This window comes from Diadema antillarum, unplaced genomic scaffold (genome assembly GCF_040938485.1).
Source record: "Diadema antillarum isolate AM-2024a unplaced genomic scaffold, OU_Dant_1.0 seq00001076_RagTag, whole genome shotgun sequence".
Classification (NCBI taxonomy): Eukaryota; Metazoa; Echinodermata; class Echinoidea; order Diadematoida; family Diadematidae; genus Diadema; species Diadema antillarum.
Window position 1 is genome coordinate 767,159 of NW_027271899.1, and position 25,150 is coordinate 792,308.

Sequence of the window (25,150 nt, forward strand, 5' to 3'; positions counted from 1 at the left end):
ATTGCACTGTAACCATTTCCCAAGCTGAAGGCATAACATGTCAATTTAGTAAAATATGTACTAGACCCTCCTTTCCCCCAAAACAATAAAAGAAACAAACAAGAGAGTAAGTAAGTACATTTCTAATGGCCGTGTCAACGATGCCATGGTTTGTGAAAGTATGTTAAACTTCTCATCATCCAACATTCTGATTTTTTAGCCATTTTAACTATCAAATTGATTTTGAAAAGTCCCTATGTACACTGTACAGTGCAGGTACAGGTGTATGTTTAGTAGGCATATAATTTTTGAGCATATTTGTGTTATTGAGTGATTAGGTGAATGCTTACATGTATGTTCATAATTTTAATGCTGACTTCCTCAGTTGCCACATAATTTCCTTGTAAAGTAATTGAATTTCTTGATTGTTTTTTAATGATGATTTTGTTGTTGTTTTTTCATTTTGCATGTTATGTACATGGGTTGCTTGTAACTTTTATGTTCTGGACATCTACACTGTACATTATCACTTGATTCTCAAGAAACGTACCTTGCAATGCCATTGTTATAGTGGGAAGAGTTCTACATGGACAGCTGATCTAAGACAGGCCACCATCTGTTTATTTTCTGCTATAATTATTGCACAAACATTAGTAGTGCATACTGTATTCACACGTTTTAAAGCAAGATACACTTGTATTTTTACAGCATGAAATTTTGACAAATTTGAACTGACAGCCTTTTTCGTGGCATTAAATTTTTGCAAATTGCCACTGGGCATTCAATGCATAAGTGTTAGCGAGAACTTTTGCGTACATTTCGATTTCGTGAATGTTGGCTAAATTAAGATTGTGAAATTCATGCACAATTCTGGTTTTATAGTACATCATTCAAGTTTTTATCTTCCCAGTAGCAATGTATTTGGTTCGAGGGGAGATGAGGGTTAGGTTCCCTTGCTAAAGCTAACACAAAAATGAGATATTAAATACTCTGTATAGTGCAATCCCGTTACAACGAACACAGTTTGTACAAGGAAATTCTCGTTACAATGAAATCAAAATTCGGGTCCCAAAATTATAATCTCCTTGTTTTCATGCATATTGCTGTTCGAATATAGCGAAATTTTGTTATAAAGAAAGAAAACTGCTGGTCCCAGGGACTTTGTTTTAACGGGAGTACACTGTATTGCGTGAAGCTCATTTTTCGTAAAGTGGATCAGTGCTTTGTTTTATACTTGAAGTGCATTTGTCATAAAGTGGATGAATGCTTTGTCTACTAACTGTGTGCCATTAACTACAATGTAGATACCCACTTTAATAGGTGTGCAACAAAGTGCTGTTCAGGGAGGTTAAAAAAACATAAATGCCACCTTGAGTACAACATTTTTGGGATTGTAACTGATAGCACAGCAACAGCAGCAAAAAAACAAACAAACAAACAAAAAACAAAAACAAAAACAAAAAAACAAAAAACTTTGTGTGGAGATGATATCATGCCTGAGAGACAGGACAGCTACATGGTATCTTGAACCTGCACATTTTCCTGCAATTAGTAAATGTGTCATCTGGTAATTCAATCTACTGTAAAACCAGAAATTTTCTCTTGTATACCATAATGACTAATGTCACAAAGTTTGAGACAGCCAAGATATGCAAAATTAAAATGCACAGTTCCTGTCTACGCTGTAATGCATTGGATGTCAGTGGAAGTTTGCAAACATTTCATGCCATGAAATTTACAGTTTTGTACAATGTACTGTGTTTGCATAGTGTGCATATATGCTCTGAAATGCTACTCCTGTGAAAAGCTTTCATTGTCTAAGCACTGATACAGGTACACTTTGTACACTATACTAATGATATTGTAAACTGTGGTAAATAAAAACTCTGAATACAATTTGTGTAAGATAACTTGCTCACTGACCTCATACAGGAGATTACTGGTAAGAAAATAAAAAAAAAAGGAAGAAAGACAATTTGTGAGTGAAGTTCATGCAAACTATGTTTGAAACCATGGCTGACATGCCTCCAAACCTCAGGGCACAGCACAAATATTTTGTCAGTTCGACCAGTATCACCTGATACTACTCAATCTTGTTTGACAGAGACACACCCATTCAAATCTTCCGTGGCCACTCATACTGAGCAGTCAATGTAAGCTGAGTGGGTTATGTGAGAACACTCAATGTGTGTACACATGTCTACAATGTCTTTGACTTTTCTAATGTGTAGGCCTGTACATTGTTGTGTAGTATTACCGGTAGTACATGTAATAGTAAGAGTGAATTATTTAAAAGAAGTATCAAGGTGACTTAAAAATCACCTGAGCTACAAAACAATTTGAATTTTCTAGCACTTGTGAAAAAAACAAAAACATAAAGACCAATTCAGGTCACGACACAGGCTCACAGGCAGAGGAGACATGTGTATGGAAGCCTCCAACCATATTGAGAGTTGTCTCAGTATTAAACTCTATGTGACATACCATAAGTGTGGCATGCTTTACTCTTGATGTGTATTACCATCGTGGATTAAGATCTGTAACTGTCATCATTTCTTCTTGATTCAATCTGTCAGAAACTGCAAACTACCAGTGACAAAGATGCTCATCTCGCCACGGACAGTAAGTAGTCCGATCCTGACCCACCAGCCATTTACCTGAAGCCAAACTGAGGGAGCACAACGCTGACAATCAAGAATTACCATGTCTTCCATAGTTGCAGCCACCACCACTGTCAGCAGTACTCCTGAAATGGGGACTGCATCCTCCTCTGGCCCGAGCGGTCCACCGTTTGGTACCGTCTTCTTCACCACGCTTGCCGTCACCCTCATAGCCTGCACTTGGATCTTGTACCTAACTTTCTATAACGCCAGAGTGCTTGGCTTTCTGCTGACGAAGGTCATCAACAGGTTTTTGATCAAGCAGGGACACCTTCATATAGGTAAGAACTTGACAAAGTATCTCTCAGCCTTTTAATAGTTTAGTGTCCTTGTATGATTGGACTTAAAGGACAAATTCACTTTCATTTACATGTGGATTGAGTGAATGCAGCAATATTTAGTAGAACACATCAGTGAAAGTTTGGAGAAAATCAGACAATTCGTTCAAAAGTTTCGAATTTTTAAAGTACCTGCGTAGTCACTGTTGGATGAGAATACTACCACAGTGTATGATGTCACATGTGTAGAAAACATGTCGCATTTCGCAAAATGTTATTTTTTTTAAAAAGTGCACTTTTCCTGCAACTTGTCACTGATGTTATAGTTATGTGTAATATTATTCCCCCAGCCTTTTGAAAGAGGCAAATACAGGTGTGTTCTTTTGTTATGCGAGAAAAGTGAAAATGTATTGAATTTTCTTTATATTTTCTTTATATCGTTCTACACATGTGACATCACAAGCTATAGTAGTCTTCTCATCCAACACGAACATTGACTGAGCGGAAACTTAAAAAATTCTTAACTTTTGAACGGATTGTCCGATTTTCCTCAAACTTTCAATGATGTGTTCTACTAATATTGCTGCATTCACTCTTGAAATCCACATGTCTATGAAGATAAACTTGTCCTTTAATGAAATGATATTGTGATATACATGTAGTGTTCTTTTCCAGTTAATATAATCAGCACTAGTCCTCAAGTATCAAAATTCAATGTATCAAAACTGGACATCAGTTAACCGTAGCATACAGCAGCTTGGCTTGAAATGATTTCACCATAAGTGCCCCATGAAATACTGGTATCCTCAGTTTCATTTTCCAGCTTGGTTAAAGTTTGTTCAGAAGTGCAGTGCTTTACTTCTAGAGGAAGTGAGCCATGTGCATACATTGTACTTCAACCCATTGGGGACGAGTTCCGAGTATATTCGGGCAAGTGTCTATGGGAAATGCGCGTTGTAGTCAAATTTGTCCATCCTCGACGGGTTAAACAGTAATTTGGCATCTAGTGTTACTTTTATTTTGCAGATTGCTGTGAACGGGTAATTGTAGAACATACAATGTACTGTATGTGCTGTTATTTTTGTGTATAGATATTTTCGCGAATGACGAGGTCATAGACATTTTCGCGAGATGTTGTTTTTGCAGATCAACGCTGATGCTTACGCTTCAATCGCTCACTTAACACAGTGCATAGAGTCATTTTCGTGTGATGTTAAATTCGCAATCAAACTGTGATTCGCGAAATTTGCAAAAATTAAACCCTCGCAAAAATAACAGCTCTTATACAGTACATTGTATGTAGAAAACGGTTCATAGGCAAATGCAGGCAATGTCATACAATGACTACAATGTTGATGATGTAATGATGGTCATTGTAAAGGTCAGCAGACTATCTGACCAGAAAGATTTAATACTACCGGTACTATCCTTTCCAGCTGATGATTTGTATTAAGATTGGTATAGTGTTTCCCTGAACTCATTCAACTCAGCAGTCTGACAAGCCATCAGATACACTGCCTTTTTATGCACATTGTAAACAGGGCAAAGGAATGTATCATGGTTGATTTGGCATTTTCAGTGAATTTTACTCTTGAAAAGTAATGTTGTTTTGTTACTTGTAAGGTAATCAAACCTTGAATGTGTCCACTTCTACTGGTCTCAAACCTTTTTTAATATAGTCTTTTAGTTCCAGATTTAATTGGACATTTCAAATGAAAGTTATCCCAGCAGAAGATTCTGAGGTGCCAAACAACTTTAACAGGGATGCTGGGGGATTGTACGTGTACATGTGGTACCTTTAAACAGTGGGCTCTGGTTGTGCATAGTCTACAATACACAATTCACCAATATCAATAGGTGAAGATAAAATAAGAAAATGGCTGTTTGGCATTTCATTATGTGCCTTTTAAAAATGAACATGGTACTTCCTCAGAGGCCGGTTAAAATGACGGTAATGTCGAGGTAATTAATACAATGTATGTTGTTACATGTAGCTAAAAAGTAGGATGCTGTAGGATGTTGGTTGATTCATTGCATTCCAATTGCAAAAGCTGAACTCTGTACCTGGCCTGAACCTGCCCTTGTTTTCAGTACTCTGTGTGTTTCACTTTGTCTCAATGCTGTATAGTTTTAGGTACGTTCAGGTTCTCACTTACTGATAATGCACAAGCCACTACCAAATCAAATGTGGCATACACTTTGTAGTAAATGTCCCACCTACTGTATGTCAAGGTTAGAGTGTACATATGTTTGCTTCATGTTGATACTCTTTTTGCCCTTTGTACAAATTGTCCATTCCCAATCATGACCCACTAAACATAAGGATTTGATTGGCAAAGGGAGGAATTTCATTGCACTTCAAAAACTTACAGTCAAAGGATATGAAACACTTTTGAAGGAAGGTTTTATCAGTACATGGAGTAGCTTGCAATCTTCAATTGTACGTATATCACCAAGGGCAGGATACTGGCATAGAAAAATTGCTTGTTAAAACCTGAAATGAAGGCTTTTGACTACCACATCTTCTTCAACAAAATGAGCTGTCATGGTTTCTGTACTCTGATACCACTGTCAATATTACAGTCTTTACACTGTACATCATCACTGTAGTCACACCTTATAAAATGAATTGCATTCATGGGGAAGGGGGAGGGGGATGGCTTTTACGTTCTTCGATTAGACAATTCCATACCATTAATATGGTGGTGTTTATCTCTGAGAGGATATGTACTCTTGTGTGCACATCAATCAGCACACTTTGATTTTATAAAGCCCTTCTTCAAGCATCAAACCTCTTGGTTACTTGTGGATTTTGTTGTACATCAGTGCTGGAATTTCATTGTAGTCTGAGAGCAATTCAGTCTGATATTGTAATCAAATTTCCTCATATGATATGACTGCATGCAAAATGATTCCGAGTGCTGATGTGTTGGTGTGGTATATGTATCTTCACTGCGGCAACCATATCTTAAATGTCTTGTTTTGCTTGCAGCCAGTTTTTGTGCAAGTGATCTTTTAAGTGGCTCGCATGTTCTTTTCCATGGAAATACAGAATTGTCTCAATTTCTGTGACATCTGTATTTTTTTAAAATTCTTTTTCTCGGCAAAAGGTGATCGCTGTCCAAAGGCATGCCTTGAATAGATTCAATGCAATAGTAGTAACAGTATGGACTATGGTGATGGTTGCATACAAAATGCCTAATTGGCAACATAGTATTTCCAGAGCTCTGCTCTGTGAAAGAGTAGAAATTATCTAAATCAATTTAAATAGTATACACGTATCTTTGCCTGTGATGTGATTGAAGGGACATGTATAGTGGTTTTGTTTTCTGTTTAGGGTAGGTTCCTAGCCAAATTAAATTACTTTATAGTATAAAGCATTAATTGCATTTTGTGTGTGTGTGTGTGTGTGTGTGTGTAAAGCATTAATTGCATTTTGTATGCTTGTGTGTGTGTGTGTCTATGTGTGTGTCTGTGTGTATTGGTAAGGTGCTTTATAAATCATGGGATTGCCTGTGATACAAATTGTACATCATTATACACTGCGATAAGAAAAAAATTATGCATAAAGTGCTAATGGGTATATGAGACTGAGTATCTAACAGTGTACATCTGTAGCATAGATCTATGGGAGTGTAGAGTTACACTGCAGTCCATGTTTTCCCTCCAAGACATTCAATAGTTCAGGAATTCATATGTCAAACTTTACTTCTTGAAGCAGTTGTCTGGTTTGTATGTGTGATTTCTGCTCTCCAACAGCAATTGATTAAGCAAATGGAAGTTTGCAGAATATTTTCTTTTCAAGGAGACAGTCAAATGCTTTTCCAGGGGTAATGAAAAATGACAAAAGGAACAATTTCCTTTTGTGCAAAATTTGGGTTGAGTTGTAGCTTTAAAGCTTTGTTGGGATGATGAATACTGGGTACACAATAAGAAGATTAGATCCAACTTAAAGTAAGAACACGCTAAAGTTTGTACTATACCACAGAGCAAGTTGTGTCTTCAAACGTGTATTAGATACATAGTAATTGTTAATGAATGCAAAGAGGATACGAGTCTTGCGTATACATGTACAATGTATGCATTAGGAGGAAGTACACTGTATTCTTTTCCAATTAGGCCATCACCAACATTCCCGGGGCAGTCTTACATGTACATGTACACTATATTGCAGCATGGCAAGAAATTGAAATAGATTCATGGAGTGACTGGGCCCCCATCTGTGTGTGGATAATGCATAAAATCTTAATAATCCTGCCGTCCTCAAATCTGTGGGTCTTTGAAACTTTTGTGATGCTGTGTGCTGTATCACAGTCGGCTTTAATAGACTGTCTTAGTCGCATGTTATGCAACATTCTAACAGTGCCGTGATGAGGCACCCTTCATAGTGCCTCACACATCAAATGAGGCCACTGAATCAGCAATGATGTAGAGACCGTTTTCACAGACTTCGAAGGGAAACATGATTTACGTGCACTGAATTGCCAGCAGTATGTGACACTATAGGTGGTTCTCATGATGTGCATCAAATCAATGAAATCAGTGTGTTTGATAGGAGAATGTCATGAAAGAATGCCCGTATGGTGTTTGCTCAGTTTTGGAAGATTTAAAGGGGCATTCCGGACGATTTTCATAATTTCACATCATGTAGTACATAAATCAACAGCTCCATGTATAGATCCGTGGAATTTCTTGTGGTCCTTGAGCAGAGAAACCAATATATTGAAAATCTTAAACAAATTACACTGAACAGTGATGGTGACATCAGAGCCTCATATATTTCAGAAATGTAGCAGTGTAATTCCATTACAATACCGCTTGCTCAACAAGTTCACCTGTGAAGAATCCATGCATACCTTCTTCTTTTGTTCTGCTTCCTTGAGCCCCAACTCATACATTCTTATGGTGAGGCTGTCATGTCATCATCCTTGTTCATTTCAATTCATAATAAATTTTGAAAACATTCTCATTACTTATCCCAATTACTATAAATTCTGAAACTCTGCACTCAGTTTGACTAATTTATAGTTGTTCAAATGTAAAAGTCTAAAAATCATCCGGAGGTCCCCTTTAAGGTTGGCTGGAACACGGGGCTTGGATACCTCCTGGGTTATAGAAATATACTTGCAGCTGTAGATCTATGTCCTGTGATTGGTGCATGAATTACAGATTACTGGTAACTGCTTCTAACTCTTGCAGATCAAAAAATTCTGTGGATATCATTAAAGATATTGTTTTCTGTAGCTTATTAAAATCATTAATATTACTTTTTTTACCAGTAACATGGCTTTCCTTCATTCAGTGAAGCAATTGTAAATTGCGTATGCATACGTGTGTTTTTTGTTTGTTTGTTTTTTGTTTGTTTTTTCATATATTTGACATCTTTGTTTTTATAAGGAAACTTAAGGATTGAAGTTTGGTCTCTGCAGTCATGATAATGTCACAGCGGCATTACACCCTGAATGCTACTTTTGTGTACATTATCCCCTGAGTGATAATACATTGTATGTACATTGTATTCATCATACCCACAGCGGTACCTTTTTTTCTCAGCAGATGCAGCAGCCCCCTTTTGACTTCTTTGCATTTACTGAACCGTGAAGCTTCTTGCTGAATTCAAACACTTTGGCATGTTTACAGTAGTCTGTGCTAGCAGAGGAATTTATTGGGCGCTTCAACACATTGTAAATATTGACTTGGTAGAAATGCACTTCTGTGAAGTCTAGTCTTTTTCATAGAGGAAATGCAATCGAGCAGGGTCTTCCAAGAGTTGTGTGGCTGTAAGTTGGTGAATGCAACAACATGGAGACTTAAAGGGTACAACCAAGCAAGGACTTTGTTTGGCCATAGAGATACACCAGCTCATATCACAACTATTTTCATCTCAAAAATTCCTGCCAACTCCATAAGAGGAAAACATCTCAATAAAGCAAACTTTTGCTGGGTTTGCGCTCTCCAGCATTGTACAGCAATCAATGCAATGAATAAAACATACAATGTACTTAGTACTAGAGTAATACATATCACTGGCCAGTAGTAGTGGCGGATCCAGGAGGGGGCGCACTGGCACACCTCCTTTAATTTGTGTCTGTTTTGGGGGGGTTTTTTTAGATAAAAGAAATGAAAAGGAAAAATTAAAAGGGGGCATTTGTGCCACCCTTTCAATTTTTGTTCTTTTTTTTGATGAAAGAAACTAAATCTTTGTCAGCCGATTGCATTGCGCTTAATCCTTCTTTTTTTTTTTTTTTTCTTGTCAGCTCATGCTGATGAAACCCGGAAGTGGCACAAGAAAATACCTGTTGAGGCCTTTTTTTGTTGCTTGTCAGCTGACTAAACCTGGAAGTATTAAATAAACTGCTTTTCGTTGCCCCCCCCCCCCCCCCCCTTGACCGAATTCCTGGATCCTTCTGTGTAGTAGTGTATCAATTGTTGATTTTTTCCCCTTTTTTTTTTTTTTTTTTTTTTTGCTCTGGGTTTTGCTTAATAAAAGATTTGCTTACAATTTTTTTTTGTCTTTGGGAACGCAGTAAGAGATGAGATGGTAAGGCACAGCCACCAAAACTCTCCATTCTGCAGCACTTGCATCCTGAAGAGAAAGGTCCTTGGACAGTCTTGATGTACATATACATAGTGGACTTGACAATTTAGGAGCAATTACACAATGTACATGTACATGTGTGTATCATTCAAGCACCAATCTTGATGACGAAAGTCACTCACGGAATATCAACACATAGTTGATGAATTCCATAAACGCCATCAACATTTTTTTTTCTTTCTGTACAGAGATCAGAAAAGAAATTTTCTGATATCTCCAGACACTCCAACCCCAAGCACCTTCTGATCTGGAGATTCTCCCGCCTGAAACCCCTAGCAAACGGGAGACTCAAAGTTGATGTGTGCGAAGCGCAAAATTCCCAGGGTTCTAGATGCTCTCTGGTGCTATCTAAGGCTTACTTTTTCAACATACGATAGAAATAAGTAAGAAATCCTTTCCTACGGGAGACAAAGAGCCAGGGCGGGAGAAATTAAATCTCAAACGGGAGAACGGGAGATTTTGCAAATATGGGTTTTCGGCGGGAGATCTCCCGTCGAAAACGGGAGAGTTGGAGTCTCTGTATCTCAGAAACTGGTTCATATCTCATGAATACCTACATTGTTGTACATCAGTATGAAGAAATGAAAATGTACATCAGTTTCTAGGGAAACAGTATCAGGTCATTTTTATTCCTCATTAATAATTATATTTTTTACACTTTTAGCAGCATTGCCCTAAAAATCATTTAGTGGATGTGACAAAACAACAGGCATTGAATCCCTAATATAATGCATTCATCAGGTAGTGCGTGAGTCTTGTGTTCCGAACTTTTTTGTATCTGTGCTCTTCACTGGAACCTGAGGCAGGTTACAGAATTTGTTCTGACCCTTAACGCAGTTCAGTGAATTAGTTTGCTTAAGAAATCAAGGACTAGCTTTACGATGTTTTAGTACTTGGTACATTGTATGCTTAGGAGCCTTGTATTAATGAAGATGGGTCTGTCTCAAAGGGGAATAAAAGCTCTATCCAGTGGGTTACTGATTTGAATTTTATTGATATCTGATAACTTGCCAATTGTTCTTTCTTTGCATTCCTTCCGATTCCAGGGTCCTTCTCCTTCTCAGTCCTGTCGGGGAAGTTGATGTTTTACGACATCGCTTACATCACAGAGGACCGCACTACCAGGTGATTAAATATTAAGCTAAGATCATAGCCATACCCTGGAGCCATGTACAGTGGCTACTTTACACGATGCAGTGAAGGGGAAGATGTGAAAAGAAACCTGCCCTCTCACGGTTTAAAATAAAAATCGCTTGATATACTCACTTTGCACAATGAAGTCAATAATATGCCATATAGTCACATGGTTACATCAACTTGAGAACCAAGTTGTACTGTGACATAGAGATGTCAGTTGAATTTTGAGAAAGACAAAAGAAAGAGAATCCATGAGGCAGATTTATGTTTTATGACCAATTGATACAGAATTGCAAGTTTGCTTTTTTAATTTTGGTACATGTGAGAATAAGCTATTGTAAAAAAGAATATTTTGTAAACATTTATCAACAGCTATATATTTATAGGAATCAATTGTACTCAATGTTATTGTGGCTATGAATGAAATATTGTAAATGAATTTTATCTTTGATGTGCCAGTAATAGTATATGAAGTTTATTTTGCCCTCCAGCCATTACGTTTTGTGTTGATTTGTCATTGAATTTGATAGAAATGCTTTTCCTTTCTCATAGCAGATATAACTTGGCTTTGCTGGGCTAAAACCTGTCCTGGCTGCTCACACAGACTAGAAACAGTGTGTGATGGTGATTGTATTACCATGTAGAAGTGGCTGTTTCAGTTTTGCATACAGGCTTTTCACACATAATTATCATCATAATGACCCTGTGTATTACCCATTATCCGTCAAACACAGATAACAGTGGCCAACTATGTTTATTATTCACTATTCACCAAGAACTTTATCTTTACAGACTTTATCAAAGTTCCTGTTCTCTGTTCATGAGTGAACATTGATGGTCCCAAGGTCTTGATATAATTTTGCATAACATTTACAATCTGTAGTTGGGTGCATTTTGCCATGATTGTGGGTGGCTTTAGCGAAGGATAAGTGTGTGTTGCCAAACTTGAACAAGATATAAATTATTGAATTGGCAAGACCTAGATCTTGTTCAAGCATGCTCAAATTAAAGCTTGGAGAGTTATCTGATGTCTTTTTCTTTGTATACATGGTAGCCTTTGCTGGCAAGCCTTTCTCCTGGAAAATCTGAGAATATCTACAGAGCTGCAAAGTCTCCCTGATTCTGCAGGAGTCTCCCTGAAAATGTCAGAATCTGTTCATGTCTGAATAAGAGAATATGAAAATCTCTCTGATTTGGAAATTATTTTCGCCCATTGATATGCATGTAACACACAGATATCTCCCTGATTGCTGCATGGAATCTCCCTGATTTGGATGTGGGAATGTTGGCAGACCTGTAACTGCTTGACAAATCAAAGTGTATACTTGGTTGGTTTGAATTCTTATAAAGCATCAGTTGCAAAAAATCTTCTGAAACAGGTGCATTTATAACCAGTTTCCCCATGCGGTTAATATAATGTTATAGAATGACTTAGTGCTTCTGAGTGGCTGTCTTGTCAGTTCGTCACTGCTGCATGTCAGTGTGTACATTGTGTGTAAAAAAGACTTTTCCATGTCAATTTCTTTACATTCTTTTCATATTTTTTGCCTTATACCCACAGGGTTCAACATGCCTTATTAATATTCAGATGGTGGAGACCATATACCCCACTTGGTGGCCAAGAAGGTATCTTAACTGCAGTTTTAATGACTGTCTTAATGGCTGTCTTTCTGTGTTCAATTCATTTTTTATTTAATAAAGAACTCAAGTCATTAATTTGATTGTGTCAAAGAATTGTAGAATGTAATAATAATAATAATAATAATGATAATAATAATAATAATAATAATAATAATAATAATAATAATAATAATAATAATGATAATAATAATAATGATAATAATAATAATGATAATAATAATGATAATAATAATGATAATAATGATAACAATAATGATATCAATAAGGTATTAATACCACCATTAGTAGACGTAGTACCAGTGGTAGTAGTGGTAGTAGTAGTAGTAGTTAGCAGTAGTAGTAATATTATATATCTATCATTTTGAGTATCATTATTGCCAAATAAGTAATGATTTCATAAAACATGTTGGTTGACAATATAATATACATTGTACTCCTGGTCTGCCTGACATTGAAGAAAAGAACAATAAATAGTACAATGTCTTTCAACTCTTTTGTAAATGTATAAGGTTGTTACAGAAAATCTTTTATCAGTGGCAAATGTACAACAAATTCTTAGTAGGGATAAATGTAAGTTGCAATGCTTGTTAGGAAGTAACATTATATTTCCCTATTTTTTTTTTTTGCAGGGGGTATAAAATGTAATTTTACATTTCATTCACTGTAACTCAGTGAATAGCAAAAAAAGAAAGAAAGAAAGAGGTATATTTTATGATTTAATGTGTGTCACCCAGTGTCAGCCTGAGCACACTTGAGACTGAGCTAGATAAAGTGTAAAACACGATATTCTCGCGGCATGAAATTTTCGCAAATTGCCTCTAACATTCAATGCATACAGTGTGAAGAACTTTCACCTGCATTTTAATTTCGCAAATCTTGGCTCTCGCGAAATATGCAAAATTAGAATGCACGCAAACATTCTTTGTTTTACAGTAAATGGGAGCACACTACAGTTGTATATTTGTGTGATTATCTACATTATTAAATTCATTGTTGTTGGAAATTTTTATGATTGCTCCTCAAAGATACTTCCCAGTGTGAGACAAGGCTGACTGTGTTCCTGAGCAGCTTTGAGGTCCACTGCTACAACCGCACGGCACTCTACGCCCAGCTTGAGGAGGCGTTTGGCCTCCCACCTGAGATGTCACCAAGGAAAGAACAGGAAAAGGCATCCCAGAGTGGGTCAGTGTCACCAAGGAAATTTGTGAGGCGCAAGCTTGTCAAGTTAGCATTGACGTGAATATCAAAGCAGTCAAGAAATTGTTGATTATGAAGTAGCATTTGTTTTGTTAAGCATGTAGAACATGTTTGGGATATTGTAATTTAGGAGGGATAGAGTACTGAAGTGATGATTTCACAGTTTTTTTTTGTTATTGCTTAGCAGTGCTGGTTCCAAACCAGATATCCTTTCCACAAGGCTTCAGTCCATGGGTTGGAACTCGGTTCTAGTGGGGTTAGCAACCTCTGTGTTCACAGATATTAGGCCAGGCTGTGTAAGGTTGTTTAGGACCAGTTTCCAGGATGATAAATGGCTATGATGTCACACTTTGATACTTCTCATTTTTGTACAAATTACACCTAAGTGATATGTTTTCAAACACATTTGAGCTAAGCTGTATGAACATGATAGCAACATTTGTACATGCCCCTTGCAAGTCCCACTTTCTGTTCTCAGTGCGTGCTCTTTTTGTGTAGATATAAGTGACTACAATGTTGATATGTTTAACAATACTGAACACATTTTTTTGATTATGTTCTCAGGAACGATAAAAAGGATGAGCTGAGGAGGAGACATGAGGCTGCAGGAATTTCTTGGAAAGACTTCTTTGGAGTCATCAAGTTTGAAGTCCAGGATGTAAGGCATTCAGCAGTATTGAGTTTCTGTTCACTGCCAGACGACATTTTTTTGTGTGTAGTTCTTTCCTTTGTATGCATTTGAGGGGAGAGACTCAATTTTCTAGATTGCTTTAATATAGTGTGTATGTGTAACTCAGGGTTGACTGTGTCCGTGAGTGAATTCAAAGTAATGAATGCAGTTGATCTTTGATTGTATACACAACAAATGCTTAGTTTGCCTAAATGTTATTTTTTATCTATTTTGTGTGTGTGTGTGTGTGTGCAGAGACCTCAGGCTGAGAAGAAGTACCGTGATGGCTCATAATGCATTTGAAGTTCATATAGTCTTGAATAATGCATAATTGAAATGTGTAATATATTATTTTCAATACAGTTTATTCAGAAGCCTGATTTCCTTCACAAGAATTCATGAATGCATTTTACAACGGTGTGCTACAGTACCACAGATGTCACATGGAACCAATGCAACCATGTTGTGTTACAAATACTATATTGCCGAAGCATTTAGAGTTGTATCATTACGAGTTTATTCTTTAACAACCAAGCCTGTTTGCTGTTCTCTATGTACAATTGTACAAAGAACCGACTTGGTAGCATGATCCGCCATTACTGCTTTGTCCCACACGTATGTTGATGTATGGTCATGTCGCGGCGGAGTTGGCTTGTAGGACATGTAGTATACGCTTGTCATTCCTTTTGTCAGTGTATTGATGCGCTGTGTGTGCCTCATTGACAGGGTCGCATTGTATTTGGAAACAAGTTGGTGCCAAGCAGCCTGATGATCAGTCTGGAAGACTGCCACGGCAGCTACACCACCCGCGCCCCGGAGTGCCGCTGGGACCAGTTCACGCACGAGGTCAAATGTACGGGGGAGGGGCTGAGAGTAGTGCTCGCCCCCAGCCCCAAGTATGAAGGACCAGTTGACGAGTAAGTCCAGCTGTGTTTATATTTGAATTCAAATTCAGTTTGAAACAATGATGACATTGATGTGGCATTTCTAAACCAATTTTCACCAAATAAACTTTTAATTCCTCTTAGAATTGTATGCTCTGTAACATTTCATGAAATGCTTTTAAATATCTCGCAAAAAGTTAAAAGCTGAATCCTCACCTCAACCAATACTATGCCCTCCCTTTAAGGCATTGTGATGAGCAACACAGAATTGGTGTAATATTTGTAGATGAAAATGTCTTTTTTGTGTGTATTTCAGGCCTCCAAGGTACATGGGAGATGGGTTTGTTTTGATGCAGTCCAGCAAGGTACAGATTCACTACTACCAAGATGAACCAGGTATTAAAATCATTCTTTGATATTTTAAATCATTCTTTCCATAATTCAAGGTGATGTTGAAGAATGATAATGTTGAGTTGCTAAAAATTACAATTACCGGTCCAGAATATTTTGTGGAAATATGTCATGATATGAAAGCATCACATTTGATAAGCTGTTGTATAAATAACATTTCTGTTAATCAATTCAAATTAGGCAATGACAAATAATTTCATGAAGAGAAAACTGCCACAGTTTTTATTTCATTATTATCCTCACTCACTAGTTAGAATTTAGAACTAAGTACAATCCCTCTTATTGCCAAAATTCCATGGCATGTCAAAAGCCATGAATGCTAAAGGGGTACATTTAATTACCTGCTGAGCTTTTAGTGATAGATAACCATAAAAAATGCAGTTTCAGGCCATGTCAAATTTTGTTTTAACTTCATTCAGTCCTCCTCTTTACAGCAACGACACAAATATTCTTCAATTTTTGTGTGTTCCTGTCAGGTTTGGTACCTTCAGCTGAGGAGATCGCAGAGTTTGATGAGGAAGACGAGCCAGTTAAGCCACCAGTCTCGGCTCTCGATATAACTTGCCAGAAGAAAGGGACGCACTTCACCTATGGGCCTTGGGCAGACAGGCAGAGGTATTATACAAATGATGCACAGGATAGAGTGCGTTAGTGAAGGTGCAGCGCACTCGAGAGTATTGACAATGGTCTCGAGTATGCCTTCACTAACGCCATAAAATAATCCTGTGCATCTTTTGTTTTATAAAATGGGTCGAAAACTAACAGCATTTTTCACGTACCTTTGTGGGTCAATACCAGTCAGCTACATGTAGCACTCGCTCAAGAGTCAAGATGTCCGAAGATGTTCGTCCCAAACATTTACGCACGTCGCACTCAGAAATCCGGCACATATAAGTACTGTACGTATAAGAGTATACGTACGCCACATGTTATGCACAAGAAAGGCCGGCCAGCCGCCCGAACTAGAAGTTGTTTACAGGATTGACAGCGCGTATAGTAGCGCGCGACGCACTTGTAACAACGGATTGGGTGCGCACTGCTAGTGTAAACATTGTGACGTCAGGCCGTGCATGTTAGTGAGAAATTAATGCACGCACACGTGACTCATTTCAGCGCTTCCAATTGGCTACATTCTTGAACCCGTTTTATAACAGACTTCATTAGACTGACATTTTATCTAGTCAGTGTGATATGATTGTTTCATTACATATTGTGTGCTACGGTGGTTCTGCCAGAACAGTTCAACAAACATTGAGAATGCAGCCCTAGAGTTGTGGCGTAGTATTCCATGGTGCCTTTAACAAGCATTTTCTGTTGAGAAATTTAATGTTGCTCTATAAGCATATTCATATGATGATGAATAGTTTCTCTATAAAATGTTACGCTGTCATCTGCCTTCCTTTGTTTGCTTGATGGTATGATGCGCTGTATTTGAATATCTGTATCATTCCACTTTCTTTCAATGTGATTAGTACTAATTGCTCTATTATTTTATTATTTTAACCCTAACTAGGCCGGGCTATTTAGGTAGTTGATAGAGCCGGGGGGGCTCCCAGGCCCCCCCTCCAGATCTCGGCTGTCGAAAATCGGCACACACATTGCCTATGATGTAATCTACAATACCTTGAAGTTGATTTTTCAAAAAATTATCATTTATGCTAAATTATGCTAATTTATACACAATGATGCATGAAATCAGACTATTTGGTATAAATCACAAAATAAAGCTCAAAACAGGCACATTTTTTGTGTAAATATTCTTTTTAGTGTCCTTAGCAAATGTAATTAAAAAAATTTGTGATATCAGAAAAAATTCTTAAGTATTTTATTGTTTTTTGAATTTCTTATGTATTTCTATGTTTTTCGACTTTATGTTTTTCATTGTTTTTTCGATGAAATTTGTCCGGGACATTGCTCCGAACAAGAAAATATGTTATTTATTGCTTTTAGTCAATAAAACCCCCAAATAATCATGCTTTTATGAAATTTGCCTGTAAGCACAGTTTGCTTTGAAATTGTACACGAATTCACGTTTTTGAGCAATTTTTGGTCTGACATGCATGTACATATTTATGCGCAACTTTGGAACCGCGCGCCCGGGCGTCGCAAATTTGGTGTCAAAAGATGCGGAAGACTGGAAAGAAAAAATTCATGAAACGTCGCGGCGATAGCTTTTTGCGATTGCGATACATCGCGCGGAATGTCGAGGGGGGGGGCCTCAGAGGCCCCCCCCCCCCAGCCTAGTTAGGGTTAAATATTTATCTATTTATTTATTTTTGCATTTGTTCATGTCTGCATTTTTGGGTCACGTTGTTAGGATGAACTGACAAATCAGGCAGCTGTAAACAAGATTTTAAAAGTGAAATGTCGTGAAGGATATTGGATAGAAAAGGCTTTTAAAATTTGCCAGTGTCTGTTTAGGTATTTTTTTCTGACAGGAATTCAGCCTTGTATCCTTTCTTTGTCCCCGCCGAACGAGTTCGAGCAGGGGACTATGAAACGGGCTCCGTACGTGTGTGTGTCCGTGTGTGTGTCCGTCCGTGTGTCCGTGTGTCCGTGTGTCCGTGTGTGTGTCCGTGTGTGATCAAAATCTTCAATTTGCTACTTCTCTGTCATTTATGAGCCAATTTTGATTCTGTTTGATTTATATGATAGCACTATGTGGGAGCTTTGAAACTTGTACGCAGAATTTCAGTTGTGACCTTTGACCTTGACCTTTGACCTATGTTGTACATTTTGCTACAAAATGCTACTCCTTCGCCATTTCTAACCCGATTTCAATTCCGTTTGCTTTATGTGATAGCACTAGTTAAGGGCTTCAAAACTTCTACACAGAATTTTGACCTTTGACTTCTTTGATCTTTGACCTTGATTTTTTTACCTGTATTGTACATTTTGCTACAAAATGCTACTCCTTCGCCATTTCTAACCCGATTTCGATTCCGTTTGCTTTATGTGACGGCACTAGGTGAGGGCTTCAAAACTGCTACACAGAATTTTGACCTTTGATTTCTTTGACCTTTGACCTTGATTTTTGACCTATATTGTACATTGGCTACAAAATGCTACTCCTTCACCATTTCTAACCCGATTTCGATTCTGTTTGCTTTATGTGATGGCACTAGGTAAGGGCTTCAAAACTTTTACACAGAATTTTGACCTTTGACTTCTTTGACCTGTGACCTTGATTTTTGACCTGTATTGTACATTTTGCTACAAAATGCTACTCCTTCGCCATTTCTAACCCGATTTCGATTCCGTTTGCTTTATGTGATGGCACTAGGTGAGGGCTTCAAAACTGCTACACAGAATTTTGACCTTTGACTTCTTTGACCTTTGACCTTGATTTTTGACCTATATTGTACAATGGCTACAAAATGCTACTCCTTCGCCATTTCTAACCCGATTTCGATTCCGTTTGCTTTATGTGATGGCAGCAGGTGAGGGCTTCAAAACTTTCTACAAAGAATTGTGACCTTTGACTTCTTTGACCTTTGACCTTGATTTGTGACCTGTATTGTACATTTTGCTACAAAATGCTACTTCCGGCGGGGACATATATTACGCACCGCGTAATTTCTACTTTTCCTTGTTTATTTTTTGTTCTCAGGGAATTTCTGATGAAGTTCTTCTACCCCCAGGATTACAAGTCGCATCCTGCAACGCCGAGAGCAGGAGCCGGGGAGAAAAGACAATTTGAGACGGTGGACTTCAGGCTGAATATTGTGGAGGAAGCTACTGTGGACATACTCTTCACAAAGAATAAAGTGGGTGTTGCAGGAATGCATTTCATGAAAGCTTCCCTGGCACATATCTGAAGCAGTTGATGAAATGCTGATTTTGAGGAGAATATACTCCACAGTTTTTGGATGAATTTTCCTCAGTCCATTGTATGGATGTAATTTGTATTTTGTAGATGAAAGACTTTTAGTAAAATTCAAAATTTATTTAGAGAAATGTGTGTATAAATCAACATTTTTTTTTTTCAAAGGAAGTTTACAATTGCAAACTGTCTCCAGATAAGAGCTATTTGTGTATATCAAGTACATAGTATTCAAGCATACAGATTTTTTAGACAAAGCAGCAGAATGTATCATGAATAACAGCTGCTCCTGCTTAACAACTTCATGCCTACAAATTTGTGTCGTGTTATGTATTCAGCCCACATGCGTTCTCATGGCTCTTTTATTTTGGTCTGGATGACTAAAATTATATTTTGAAACTCAACATAAGACAGTAGCGATGATTTATATTCTAAGATAAAAAATACAAGTGAATTAATCAGTCAAGATTGACTCATCAAATGCTTTGCCTTTTACAGAACACAACAGAGATGTCCATGTATTTCTAGCATCACATCGCATCACCCACGTTTGCTCATACACATTGTGTTCTATTCATTCCTCCTGGAAAGAAGATTCTAATCAAATAGACTGTAAAGCAGCATCCATGTAGTCTCTCTGAAAAATGGAGTTGGGGGGGGGGGATTAAAGTTTTTGGTGAACATATTTATTGTGTCCTCTTTGATAAGTCTACCAAACACAGTTTGGTTTGTTCTTGCAAATTTTACAAGTTGGGTAATATTTGCAATATCAATGACATGCCAAAATTTTGCCACCTGTAAAACTATTGTTGTGTACATCCCCTCCATGATGGAAAATTGATACATTTAAAAAAAAAGAAATAGGTGGTACCTATTTCTCATTCTGCCACTGTGATTATCAGTCACAAATTTAAATCCTCCATGAGACTGTCCTACAAGATTTGATATACAAAATAACACGACAAATAAAGTATTAGGTAACAGTGTGGTATCATTGAAAAAAAAGAGAGTTATTGTTGTTGTTTTTTTCCAGGAAACCAATGCATTCCACATAGACATGAAGAGAGGGTCATACATCGAGGTCAGCATCCCACAGCTGTACGGCATTGAAGGCTTCAGCACCAAGATCATGGGCCAGTTACTGTTTCTTGAAGCAGCCACCAGCTTGCCATACCGATCCTTTATCAAGAGTGAGACCTTGGAGGTGAGAAGCGGGTGGAGTAAACCACCAACTTCTGGGCTACACCATGTCCTTCATTATTCTTTAACTTTTACAACAGATTGATGATTTTTTTAAATAGTTGTTTTAGTACATTATCGATTTGTGATTGTGTACTGATTTTTTTTTTTTTTAATATCATTAGTCATTGTTTTCCCACCCACTGTAGGGAATTGATTTTTGTTTGAAACATAAACAGGAGTTTTTGTTTTTAAAGCTCGTCACATCATAATGGTCTGTCATCAGTTTTTGGTCATTGCTAAGACAGTTTACTTTGGGTGCATCTTGCATCTGCAGCTTGTACTTCAGCAATGTCTACTTTCAATGATGATAGATAAACACTTGTTGCTGATTTTAGATGTTATGTTACTCTATACCAACAGCGAACTATTCTTGTAGCATCCACTTAATGAAAGGGATTGATACAATATGTTTTTCAAAGCTAATGAAGACTACTGTATGTTCTTTTACAACTGCTGAAGGAAATTTCTCTGTGATATTAGAATGAAATTGTACTTTTGACTTCTGATGTGCTGATTAAAAAGATGTGAACGTTTATCTTAGTTCAGTTGGAATACAGAAAAGATAGGAATTGTTCTCGTCTTTAATTGAATAGTTCAAGATTGATGTGCACTACCCACGGGCCTGGAACCACCCTCAGAACTGGGAAATATCCCTGACATTCAGCAAGGCTGGCTGGTTCTTCATCTATGCACACAAGGTCTTCATCACAGGTGAGACTGATTTAAGCCTTGCGCCATCTTTTCCATCGTATGTGCATTTTGGTAATGACAGTTGTGGATATAAGCAACATGTGGCATTTCACTGTGCTGTAGAAATGTGCTGTAGAGTTAGTGTGCATATCAATTATTCAGGTTTTTCCTCATCAAAATGGCAAATAAATCAACAATAATCATTGTGTAAGATGACCTTTATTTTCACTGGAGGTTAGAATGTGCTGTGTCTGCCATAAGAGTTAGAAATCACTGTCACCATACGGATACATTTCTGTTTTATTTGTTTGTTATCATGAGCTACAGCTGCATGGTTTAAACTACACACTATAATGTTACCAGTTTCACTGAACCCATCTTCAATGTTACTTTTTGTAAATAGCTGCTATGACCTTATAAACTTTCTGAAATGACTGAATGAGAGAAATGACTGAATGTTCACTTGTGGACCGCTTTTTGCAGAATAAACATCCGGTAGTAGTCAAATCTCCAATTTTTCCCTCTAATTTCTGACATTCTTTTCTTCTCTACCTGACAAGACATGATCTCCGACTGGACGAGCAGGAGCAGGCAGGACCTCTTCAACTTTGTGCCATACACCGTCCGTCTCAACATCACTCTTCATCAGTTTGAGCTGATACTTCCCGTCAACGAATACAACTGGGTGGACTGCTCCTCCCATCAGAAGGAAAATGGTAAATATCAATTTGCTTATTTTATAAGGTATACTACTGTAGGGTATATAATGTCTGTTCACATTGTCATTAGCAGCATGATATAGTCACTAGATATTGTTAGTTCATTTTAGCTGTGATAAAGGTGGTGGTGATGATGATAATGAAGCAGAAGTTGTGTCATGATAATAATTGATGTAATTAGTTGATACTACTCATTGGTAATAATAATCATAATGATAATAATGATATAAACATCAGGAATGGCAATAATGGTTATAGTATAAATGATTGTTGTTATTACAGATATTATTATTGCCATATTTATCAAACTAATTCTTATTTTCACATTTTGTACTATGTAGTTTGCATTGGACTTGTGGGTGAGCAGCTGGATCTATCAGTTGTCCTGCCATTCACAGATTATCTCCCGCAAACAGTGCCAATCAGAATTCTTATCAAGGTAAAAAAGTCCAATGCATGAACAAACTCTTTGTCTGTGATTGAAAGTGCTAGATATGATCCTTAGTTATCCGTTAAATCTGCTTCTTTTTCAAGTGACTCCATTGTCATTAGTTCTCGTTCATTCCTTTACATTCAAGATGTTCCAGAAATGGAGGTAATGATATCAATTTTCATGCATCAGCCTAAAATGATTCCAGACGGGCTGTTCTGGAGGCATTTCCCAATAAAATACTACAACTTCAGATGTTTAATATGTTTGCTGGAGTGAATAAAGAAAACAAAGGAGATGAATTGTAAACTACAGTTTCTTTCAATCAGCTATATCTTGAGAGACCTTGAGAATGGTTGTCAATATACTGTAAATACTGTACTATCAAGGCTAGCTTTGTATCTTAGTATTCAGACTATTTAATCCCAAACAGATACAATGTATGGTACAACAAAGTGTGAAACAACCCCCCCTCCCCCCATCATGAAATGGTCATTATATTCAGCACCATCCAATCCTCTGTTGCAGGCCGATGCTGTGTCTGGCTACCTATTCCTGCCAGACTGCTACACAGCCCAGCACCACTTTGTGGCCCTGGCAAAGGCAGCCAAGGAGGCCTGCAGCTATGGGGAGAACAAGAGGGGAATGGGGCTAGACAGGAACTACTGGAGGAACAGCACAGATGAGTAAGTGAAACTGTTATGAGAACAAGCCCTTTACCGTAAAAATGGACATTTTCTTGGAAGTTATTTTTCATGCTCAACCGGGTAAGATGAAGTTCACATTTCTATTCTGTATGATCAAAATATAGAATAGTATTACATATAACAAGCAAAATATTAGGGCACTTTTAGTTTTGTGCTAATTTCATGTCGCATGAAATATGCAAAAATTTCCACACCGCAAACATTTCTACTTTTACAGTATTCCGTATCGAAGGTACAGTCTCCGCGAAACAGACATGTGGATTCAGCACATGCAGAAGGATTTACTAGAAACTTTCAGTGAAGGCTTGGGAAAGATTCGACAGTTCATTCAAAAGTTATAATTTGTTTTGGTGAATTTTATTATGTTGCCCTTACCAGGCAGAAACTTTTGTACAATTTGAGGAGTCACAGTAGTAAAACAATGTAAAAAAAATGAAAGGGATTTCACAAATCTCCAATTTGTTGTGAATGTACACATTCCCTCGACCCGTTACTTACTAATTTATGTCAAGGCAAATATTATTCTCTGAGCTTTTGTGACTAATTAGCATAAGTGCCCTGTCAATAATCTAAAAACATGATATTTTATGAGATTCCTTGAATATTTCTGTGTATTGGCTATGTGGGCCTGAAAGAGTAAAGCATGTTCAACAGGCATGTTCTGTTTATGGCCATTTTCCTGCCTTCTTGCCGACAGCCCAAACTGGATTGAGTGTGCCTGTGTGCCGGTCGTTGCCCTCTGCATCCTCTACACCTACCACCCCACCCCGCTGGACGAGGATGTCCCACGGATCGTGGTCAAGCACGGCCCCCGTGGCAAGCAGCAGTGGTCATCGGTGCCCCCGCAGACCAGCTACGGTGGCTGGAAGCGAAACGACCCCATGGTGGACCCCGGAGAGCTGGCCGCGGACTCTCTGCAGCTGGAGGTGGACATTGGGCCCCTGCTCATCATGGCCTTTGGCCCACTCATCAAGACACTCCCCGCCCTCAAGGTCAGATGATGCCACTTTAACGATCTTTATTCCTGCCCTCCAGGTATATTGATTGCAGTCATCTCCGTATTCATCTGTCCCTATGTCTGACAAAATCATGTCAGTTTCTTTGTTTCTTCAGAAGTAGTAAATTTATATTGAATTTGGTGCAGCACATAACTGATATGGAGGGAAATCAACCAGTTTAATTATTGCAAGAAATGTAAGGAAGGTCTAAAATCATATCAGCAGAATTAAGTCCTTACCTCTCAACAGTTGAAGTTGGAATCAATGTTCTCTCCTCTGATATCAAAAATTATATGCAGATAGTGAAGATTAAAATCTGGAGTGCCTGTAAAAGAGGGCATCTTCATGTAACAGTAGACTCAACACACCTAACAAAGGATGAATTCACCATTTGCATGTAGGGAATTACATCTATCATGACTTTGCTTTAATTTAAAAACTCTCTAGCATGAATTGATGGATGAATTAACTTAGATGATGTTGAGAGTCATCATACAGTCCCCTTTGTTCAAAATAAAGAAAGAAAAACATGTTTTTGTTTGGATGGGACAAGAATTCAAGGTCCCCTGTGTGAGATACAATTATAAAGACACCACTTCACGTCTTTATGATGAGCAGGGTGCAAACCTTGTGAAGTTGCCTACTTCATACACACTCTGAAAAATTGATGAACATTACTAACCCCTTGCATTTTTGACAGGTTTTGATTAGCAAGTGATATCGTGCAGGTACATTGTGCATTGTGCCAGTGAATGGACAGATTGGTAATTTCTGCATACATTCCTCTGTCCACGTTTCGTTTGTGGTCACTTAGGAGGACTACCTTGGCCTTCACCAAGACCTAATGGACTTCACGTCCCTCCCAGACAAGGGAAAAGACAGGAAGGATGAAGTGACCAAACATGCTGAGAGCAGAGTCCTGAACCCGCTGGGTCTCCGCCCATTCAACATCACCGTCTCACTCAACATTGACGGCATCAAGGGATTCCTTCCCAAGGTATGACAATACTGCCCTCCATGCGAGACGGGGATTAAAGTGGTCAGTTCAACCTTTGCCTTACCCAGCATATCTAGCAGTGCATACAC

General features: G+C 37.9%; 1 protein-coding gene across 1 annotated transcript in view; it reads left to right on the top strand.

Moving 5' to 3' along the window:
- Nucleotides 1-2,561: 2,561 nt before the first annotated feature.
- LOC139743416 (bridge-like lipid transfer protein family member 1) overlaps nucleotides 2,562-25,150 on the top strand; it is a 75,776-nt gene continuing 53,187 nt past the window's right edge. The window contains exons 1-16 of the mRNA XM_071653901.1: nucleotides 2,562-2,920; nucleotides 10,562-10,640; nucleotides 12,214-12,278; nucleotides 13,319-13,475; nucleotides 14,055-14,148; nucleotides 14,887-15,077; nucleotides 15,361-15,440; nucleotides 15,932-16,070; nucleotides 19,066-19,222; nucleotides 20,312-20,482; nucleotides 21,114-21,231; nucleotides 21,771-21,926; nucleotides 22,271-22,368; nucleotides 22,888-23,045; nucleotides 23,764-24,058; nucleotides 24,879-25,061. Coding sequence (XP_071510002.1) covers nucleotides 2,683-2,920; nucleotides 10,562-10,640; nucleotides 12,214-12,278; nucleotides 13,319-13,475; nucleotides 14,055-14,148; nucleotides 14,887-15,077; nucleotides 15,361-15,440; nucleotides 15,932-16,070; nucleotides 19,066-19,222; nucleotides 20,312-20,482; nucleotides 21,114-21,231; nucleotides 21,771-21,926; nucleotides 22,271-22,368; nucleotides 22,888-23,045; nucleotides 23,764-24,058; nucleotides 24,879-25,061 — 2,379 coding nt within the window. The 5' untranslated portion in view covers nucleotides 2,562-2,682. The remainder of the gene's footprint in view (nucleotides 2,921-10,561; nucleotides 10,641-12,213; nucleotides 12,279-13,318; nucleotides 13,476-14,054; nucleotides 14,149-14,886; nucleotides 15,078-15,360; nucleotides 15,441-15,931; nucleotides 16,071-19,065; nucleotides 19,223-20,311; nucleotides 20,483-21,113; nucleotides 21,232-21,770; nucleotides 21,927-22,270; nucleotides 22,369-22,887; nucleotides 23,046-23,763; nucleotides 24,059-24,878; nucleotides 25,062-25,150) is intronic.